Source organism: Priapulus caudatus, unplaced genomic scaffold (genome assembly GCF_000485595.1).
Source record: "Priapulus caudatus unplaced genomic scaffold, Priapulus_caudatus-5.0.1 Scaffold310, whole genome shotgun sequence".
NCBI lineage: Eukaryota > Metazoa > Priapulida > Priapulimorpha > Priapulimorphida > Priapulidae > Priapulus > Priapulus caudatus.
In genome coordinates this window covers 108536-117308 of record NW_014577371.1, presented here as the reverse complement: position 1 = coordinate 117308, position 8773 = coordinate 108536, and the positions used below count along the sequence as shown (strand labels likewise).

Genomic DNA, 8773 nt, shown 5'->3' with positions numbered 1-8773 from the left:
AGCTCCTGATATTATAACACCATGATAATTACGTCGTCACTGAATCCATTTTCACTGCTATTTTCTCATTTATAAAAAAAAATGACACAGTGTCTCTGCACAATACCATAAACCTATGACAATAATGACAAATAAGTGAAAAAAAACTGTAAATTGTTTACAAACACTATGATAACGAGATACTCACCTGGGTAGAAGTAAAATACAATGAAAAACTTCTCGCCACCAGAAGTCGTCCAGCTGCCTGAAAATTATTTTCAATATACTCGCTCACTAGGGCCGCACGCTTTCATCAATAAAAATGCTGATGCGAAAGCCGATGAGCGCTACAGACTCGTGTCTGGCGGCAGTCTCATCTCGAGTCGCGCCGAAAGAGCAAAGATGTAGTGAACGACGTCGGAAAACCACGGTCCGCGTCAGAAGACGAAAAGCCGAAATAGAGAACCCGAACGTAGTCGTTCGTACGGGAAAAAATATCGTCAAAAAAAATAAGATACAACAACACCACAAAAAATAAAAGGGGAGGAGCGTAGTTCCGATCTGTCCAATCGGGATGGCGTGCGCTAGTCGAGCAGCTGCAGTTCGGGCAAAGTCTGCGGCAATTCGAGTGTGCCCCTGAAAAAAAGGAGATGGCGGCATAATGGAATTTCTATCTTAGAATTTTTTACACAATTTGGCACCTTAGAAATCAATGTTTGTTCCATTATGAGGCCTTTTAAAATTCTTTGGCAACATCAGAAGAAAAGATGACATATACTTCTCAAATATAATACATATAAATTAATCAAAAGAGTGCAATAATAGAGAAGAAGTAGCACCACGATTGTTAACAGCGTTTATGAATACGTTTTGAAACTTGTAAAAATATTCTAAAAAAATATGTGATAAATTATATTCAAAACATTTACAACTTGATATTCGTCTAATAGAAATCTCCTTAAAATCAAAAATGAATGACACCGACAATTTACCTGAAAATCGTAAATGTGTTCCTTCAAAAAATTTATTTGAATAAGACCAAGGTATTCGTACGTTTCTCACCAGTAAGTATGAACTAGAACAAAGACACAAAACTTGTTATGGAGGTTAAGTGAGTTTTCTAAAAATAATGTCTAAGACGGATACATTTGGGGAAAAGATATGGAATAATTAGGCATCGAAATAATGTATTCAGCCGTGCAGCGTTTTTCCGGCGTGCTAAAAAAATAATGTCCCACGGCCAGACTAGCGTAGCAGCTGTAATTCTCTTAACAGCACCCAGAAGCGTAACGTCATAAGAACAAATAGAACTAATACCCATAAACAAAGCTTTGGTTCTGTGCTGCAAATAACATGACGCAGAAAAACTGTAAGCGAAACGGTCGTAACTATCAAATACTTTTTTGAAGAACAACATAGATATTATAGATAAATTAGGTGGTGTCAATAAATATGATTAAGGGAAAATCATTCGACGAAAAAACAAGGTAAAAGTTTGAAATAATAAATTAACTAATCAAACATATTAGAGATAGACACATATACATATTCAACTATAAAATCAAACGCGTTAAAAACCGTAGAGTCATAAACTCTTCTCTATTATAAAAAAAAAAATAAAAAGCCTCTTGATAAATTAATAATTAATAAATAAATATATTATATAATCAAAGGTGTTTGTAAAATAAATAAAATACGGCCGATCCGAGAGTGATTACCGAAAACAAACGGACTTTTAAGATTACGGCTCAACACTGGAAATCAAATAGAAAAATAACTACATCGGTAGATTACACGAAACATGAGATCAACCAGAAAAATACTTGTTCAACTTTTGTCAACCCGTATGGACCTCATCATTTCAACTAAACCTAGGACCACACTGAGTTGAAAGATGATGATGAAGCAGACCAGCGAAGAATATAGTAGATGACGATGATGCACTTATATAAATATTATAGAAATGTCTAGATGCAACCTATCAGACCTCAAAGACTGAAGAAGAAAGCTAAAGAAGATAAATCAAGTCAATTTCCTGGATTGTGGCTGTAAAATCTATCTTTTTGTTGCCTGGATTAACTGTATACGCTTGTAAAACAGGAACATAATTGAGCAATGTATCATAATTATAAAACGTAATGCGATTCGAGAGCAGAGGATCAACGTACAAATGATTTGCAAGGATCCACTATAATATATAACAAACGGTGAATTCCTGCAGGATCACCGATGTTCGAAAAGTAATTTCAATCACACTGATATATACATATAATACATATATAATAATATACTAATAATACATAATATAAATGAATGAAATTAAAAGTAGAATATGAATTACTTGTGTAAGTTGGAGATATCAATGATAAAAATGATATATTATGTATGAATAAAAAAACACTACCGTAGCCTGAGTGCTGGGAATCGCGGTTGCGGTAAAGGCGGACGAACAGGATAGCAGGGTCCGGAGACCGTAAAGCAAGAGAGGTGGTTTCTCGTGGAGGCAAAGGTGAGAGCATAATACAAGAAAACCACGAAGAATACAAGGATAAATGGCTAGAACGTGGCATCTGTAAAGGCAGAACTGTTGGATAAACATGGTAAGTGATGTGCCGCTCAATACAAGCAAACATGAGAAGGCGTTTGTTTTCAAAACACCTCTAATATCGTAAGAGATGGGTTTTGGAGAATGCTCCTACTGCAAAGGTAAAGAGTTCACGGGTCTCATATAACGAGAGGTCTTCAAGTGTAAAGTTCAACTTCAGTTTACGAAGTGGGAATGGAAAATTACAAAGAGCTTGGTGTGTGGTACACCAACGTTTATATCTCATAAATGATTAAGTGAGAAATATGATACCTGATAACAAGATGGAAGTTTGCGGAAGGCGTTACTAAAACATGTAAACTATTTCCCTTGCCTTTAAAGTGGCGTGCTATCGATGTCAATGCTTGATGAGTTAAAAAACAGACGTTGTAGTGGATAAAGTAAATAGTGGGCATAAACCAAATTTAACATGTGGGTGAAAGGCTAGCATGCGGAGTTTATAACGCTAATCTACGATAAGACTTTTGGAAGTATGTACGATTTGATACGGTTCGAGCGTTGTGAATGCGTCTGTAACTGCAAAATTTCAACATACCTGTGCATATACAAAGCTATTATAGGAACTTCGTCTTTATAAAGGCAATTTGAACAGATATTTACGTACTGTGTTTTATATAAGTGAAAATTAAATAAAAACACATTTCGAGTGAAATGCTAATTAAACAAAAAGACGTGTAGCCAAAAAAAGCTATTTAAATTTTGAATTTTACCCTGTTACAATTGTTCATCTATGATTATTAACTAAATTACATAGAGGAATAATCCCAAAAAAGGTATTTTACAAAAGGGCCATTCCCCATCAATAATACTGTTAAAGTCCTCAATCGTTTTAAGAAAAAAATTGTTGAAATCTTATTCTGGCATACCGAGCTTTGTGCATTATCAGCTGCAAATAATATTCCACCAAATACAATCCATAAACAGAGAGTGTATTCTATGCATTCTACATGTATTAGATAGGGAAATGCTATTACTGGATTCCGATATGCTATCGTGTCGGCTGACGTTGTAATAATGTTCCACTATTATAACTCTCTACGCCCCAATTATACAACACTGGATGTATATCATAAATCACAACGAATTAGCGGTATAGATGAAAGGGTGCGAAAAATAATGAATTTCATTGCTCGGACAATTCAATCTATATTAAGAGGCTTTCACAAGACTTTATTAAATTATCAAAGAGCAACATCTAAAAACCTGGGACGGAATGACTATTACTTACAATTTCAATCTGTGTCATTACTTAAAATGCTGATCTGATGGCTTTAACAATTACATAGCAAGTATCAAGAAGCTTTAACATACATGCAATGTTCTGATAGCGTATTACAATTACAATGCTGATTTAAACTAGTGCTAATTACATTAAAGCATGACTGTTCTGTGATTATATCACTACATTGTTCTGTGCTCAAATGGCATTACAAATTCACTTTTCTGCTTACAATAAATACATACTGTATATATTACAATTACAATGAACTGTTAAACTGATCCTGTACATAGAACTTTCACAGAGTTGCTGAGTGCTTACATGAAATTACTACGTATCTGTGCATATAACAATGACATATCGTTCTGTGTCATATAAACAAGCTAAATATATCACAATTCAAGGGGGGCAATGTGCTTAAAATAAATTACATTCAATATTTGCTTATAATCTTAAATGTAAAATCATGAGGATGTCTTTATAAAATAAATTCATAATCATATCTGTGCCTTAACATAGGAGGCGTATACACACACTAAAAGATTCGACTAAGTTATTCGTTGCCAAAGGCGCATATACTCACCGTGAGGGAATGAATGAGAAATAGAACTGTCTTACGGAACAAAACTCGCAAGCATCAAAATAAAAAGGAAAATCTACCTCCCAAATCTTACACCAATCCAAGAGCTGGCCAAGGAGAAAAAGTGAAACTAACCTCCCGGTAAAAAACGTAGTTAATTAAAACTAAAGGACTATACGAAAGTGAATGCAACGTGAAAGAGCAAATAACTTGAATACGAGATAAGATGAGAAGTATCCACTGTGAGAAATAGAGGATTGGGGAAAAGGAAAGAGGCAAACAAAGAAACGGGGGAGGAGACGGCATGGAAGAAACGAGAAAACATTAGCAACATAACAATACAGCCAAAGAAAAAGCTTTAACCCGTACATCTGAAACCTAAAAAGGTTTTATCACGTATTTAAGAAAGTTGTATTCAAAAGGTATAAAATTACATACTATATATTAAGAATAAACTAATTAATACAATAAAAATTAAGTTAAATAAAGTATATTAAACTAAATTTCATGAGATTCTAAAGACAAAAAACAATAAACTTTGTACAAAGTACGATAGAGCACATCTTACTGGTCATACCAGCATTAAAGTTGGTTAGAAAGATATCAACAACCAAGATAGGCAAGTAAAGTGACAAAAATGGTTAGTGGCACATTAACGTCAAAAACATTGATTCGCTTTTTATCGGTGCAAAGCTCGCACTATCGATGACTAAGAAGGAAATAATACGGTACAACAAAAACCGGAGCCGCGTGCGAAGTTCACGTTAATCCAGCAATGGAGTCTATCTACGACTCCACAACTCCAACCTATCATGTAGGCACGAGTTATAAGTTAGGAATGCATAACCTCCAAATCTAGACAACGAATCATCAAACTGATGTAAAGGCTGAGCTTCAAACGAAGTAAAGTGTGGGCGACATCCACGAAAACTAAAAAAAGAGATTAGAGTATTACCGCGCAGATGAGAGCTGAAGGTATTTCTAAGATTTAAGGTAAGAGATAATCCGCCGTGAGGGACTAGAGAGTTTTCTAAGATTTCAGGAGTAAAGAGTATAAAAAACCGCGTGAAGGTGGAGGTTTTACAAAAAATAAAATGAGATATAAAGGTAGTGTATCCGCCCGGAAAGGGCTGAGGGTTTTTAACTAAGATAAAGTAGAGTATTCCGCTGATGAGGGTCTGAAGTTTTCCTAAAGATTAAAGGTAGTGTAATGAAAAACCGCCGGAATTAATGAGGCCTAGAGTTTTCTAAAGAACTAAGGTAGTGTTATCGGGCCGGAAAGAGGCTAGAAATAGGTTTTCCTCTAAGTAACTAAGTGTAGTGATAATCCGCGACGGTAAAGGGCTGAAAGTTTTACTAAAAGAACTAAAAGAGAATCAAGATTGTATCAAATCGCCGGAAGGGCTTGAGGTTTTACTAAAAAGAAAACTAGGTAGTGTATCCCAGGAAGGGCTTTGAAGAGTTATTCCATAAGATTACAAGATAAGTGTATCCGACGAAAGGCTGAGGTATTTTATCAGATTAAGGTAGTGTATCGCCAAGGGCTGAAGTTTCAATAAGATTAAAAAAAGGAGAGTAAAGTAATAATACGACGAAAAGGCTGAAGTATTTCTAGAATTATAAATGGTAGTGTTAATCCGCACAGAGAAGGGCTTGAGGTTTTCTAAAAGATAAAGTATGTATCCAGAGCACGGAAGAGGCTGAGGATTTCTAAAAGAAATTAAGGTGTGTAATTCATGCGAAGAAGGGGCTAGAGAGTTATTTCATTAAAGATTAAGGTAGAAGTATCCGCCGAAAGAGGCATAAGATTCTAAAGATTAAAAGTATGATATCCACGATGAGGGCTGAGGTATTCTAAGAAATATAAAGGATTAAGAATAGTATCCTGCTAGAAAGGCTGAAAGATTTTACTAAAAAGATAAAAGAGTAAAAGTAACAACAAGCCCGAGGAACGGGCATGTAGCGATTATTCTAAAGATTCAAAAAATAAAGTGATAATCGCCGTGAAGGGCTAAGAAACGGTTTTCCTAGAAAATTAAAGAGTAAGTGTAATCTGCCAGAGAGATAGGGAAACTGAGTGATTTTCATAAAAGAAAATATGAGCGTAAGTAAGAGTATCCAGCACGAAAGGCTCGGTTTTCTAAGAAGTTAAAAGGTAGTGATAATAAACGCGAGACCAGGAGGCTGAGTATTCTTGCTAATTAAAAGGTAGAGAGTATCCGGACAGGAAGGGCTAGGTTTCATATAAATTAAGGTCGTGTAAAGTTACAGGTACCGTGAAGGGCTGAGTTTTCTTAAGATTAAAGAGTAGTAGTAAATCTGCCAGAGAAGGCTGAGGTTTTCTAAGATTAAAAGAGTAGAAGATAATCCGCCGGAAAGGGCACTGAAGGTTTTTCTATAAAGATTAAGGTAAGTATGTGATCCGCCGGAAGGGCTGAGGTTTTCTAAGATTAAGGTAGAGTATCCGCCGGAAGGGCTGAGGTTTTCTAAGATTAAGGTAGTGTATCCGCCGGAAGGGCTGAGGTTTTCTAAGATTAAGGTAGTGTATCCGCCGGAAGGGCTGAGGATTTCTAAGACTAAGGTAGAGTATCCGCCGGAAGGGCTGAGGTTTTCTAAGACTAAGGTAGAGTATCCGCCGGAAGGGCTGAGGTTTTCTAAGACTAAGGTAGAGTATCCGCCGGAAGGGCTGAGGTTTTCTAAGACTAAGGTAGAGCCTATATGGCTCATTGAGGTTAGCATTAGTAGAGTTTTTTTGTCCGTTTGGATTTATGTTTTGTTCGTTTAAATTGTGTCTTCTCTGCTTTAGAGTGGAGATGTTTGCTAACAACCTGAAGCAATCCAGAGGTGCTAGTTGTCAGCCAGATGATGGTGAATGCCCCAGAGCAAGCACGCCTATATTAGAGGTGAGAAACCAACAACAAGTCACACCCACATAATTAGTTTGAGTCACACCCATGCATCTCTCTACTTATGCTTGTGATTCATTTCATGCATGTATTCAGGGTGCGAAATTAACAGGAGTCCAGAGTCAAATACTCCCTGATTTATTGTCGGACACCCTGATTTGACATATGCAGGAGTCCATGTGACTCTCTGAAAATTCTGCTATACAAACTAGTTCGTTCCAGAGCACGGCCTCGCGGAATTACCGTATTTTTTCAGCTAATGTCCAAATAAAATTTGGCAGATGTGCTACTGCATGAATCTTAAAAATAAGCACATGCGTTATTGTTAATATCTTTAATTTTGAACCTCAGACTGCGGACTCCCTCATTTTGCCGCGGACTCCCTCATTTTGAGGGTAGGGAGTCCGATGGACTCCCGTCTTCAAAAGTAAATTTCTAATATAATAACTCCTGTGTATTGGTGGGTAATCCTGGTGTCATCAAGAACTAATAATACCTACATAAGAACCTAATCGAATGATATCGTACCTAACCTATAATATCGACCCTAATCGAACCTTACCTATAATAATATCAAACTTAATCGAACCTACCCTATAATAATAACAAACCTAATCGAACCTAACCTATAATAATATCAAACCTAATCGAACCTAACCTATAATAATATCAAACCTAATCGAACCTAATCGAATAATACCTAATCAAGAGCTAAATAATACCTATAATAAGGTATTATTAGCCTCTTGGTATCATGTAAAAAGCAAAGACACGAAGTTGTAATATTGATTGCGTTTTTGCTCAGCAGGTGGCGGCACGTGCTCACGTAGCTTGTTTTCTCTCTCCTTGCACAGGTGTCTCAGCAGTCGTCGTTCACGTCGCACCGGTCCTTCATGACAACGCAATCGTCGTTCAGCGACCCGACCGCCATGACGAAGATCTCGGCATTAGAGGACGAGCTGGTGACGCTACGGCAGCAGATAGCTCTCATTCTCACCACGCAGAATGGTAACCATGGCGACCGCGTCACCGCCGAACTGTCGAGATGCAAATTTCTTCGATTTAAATTTGAGCTGTGAACGTGACTAAACGTCAGTTTGACTAAACGTGTGAATGTGACTTAACGTGAATGTTTTTTGGGGTTTTTGTTGTTTGAGAAAATGTTGAATATTGGTCTGTTAACATGCGATGCGTCCGTTTGTCTTTCTAGCAGCGCCGCACACGCCGTGTGCACCTCTTCCGACGCCGGTGACGCCGGCGGACCAGCAGACGTGCTTCCCTATGCCCACCCCTCCTCCTCCTCCTCCTCCTGCTCCTATAGCACCCCCTCCCCCTCCTCCTCTTGGTCTATCGACAAATACGTTGGTGCAGGATTTAATCAAACAGGTTAGTGTTGTGCGTATCGAAGCATCCATATATATATATATATATATATCAAAGCCTCCATATATATATATATATATGGTGGGTGGTTTCGTGATAAA

General features: G+C 37.1%; 1 protein-coding gene across 2 annotated transcripts in view; it reads left to right on the top strand.

The window, feature by feature from the left end:
• Nucleotides 1–8773, top strand: part of LOC106808874 (mitochondrial fission regulator 1-like) — a 16939-nt gene that overhangs the window by 6675 nt on the left and 1491 nt on the right. The window contains exons 3-5 of one of the 2 annotated variants that reach the window (XM_014811767.1): nt 7190–7286; nt 8144–8297; nt 8503–8675. In XM_014811767.1, coding sequence (XP_014667253.1) covers nt 7190–7286; nt 8144–8297; nt 8503–8675 — 424 coding nt within the window. Of the gene's footprint in view, nt 1–7189; nt 7287–8143; nt 8298–8499; nt 8676–8773 lie in introns of both variants that reach the window. The other variant, XM_014811766.1, reaches the window with a different exon arrangement.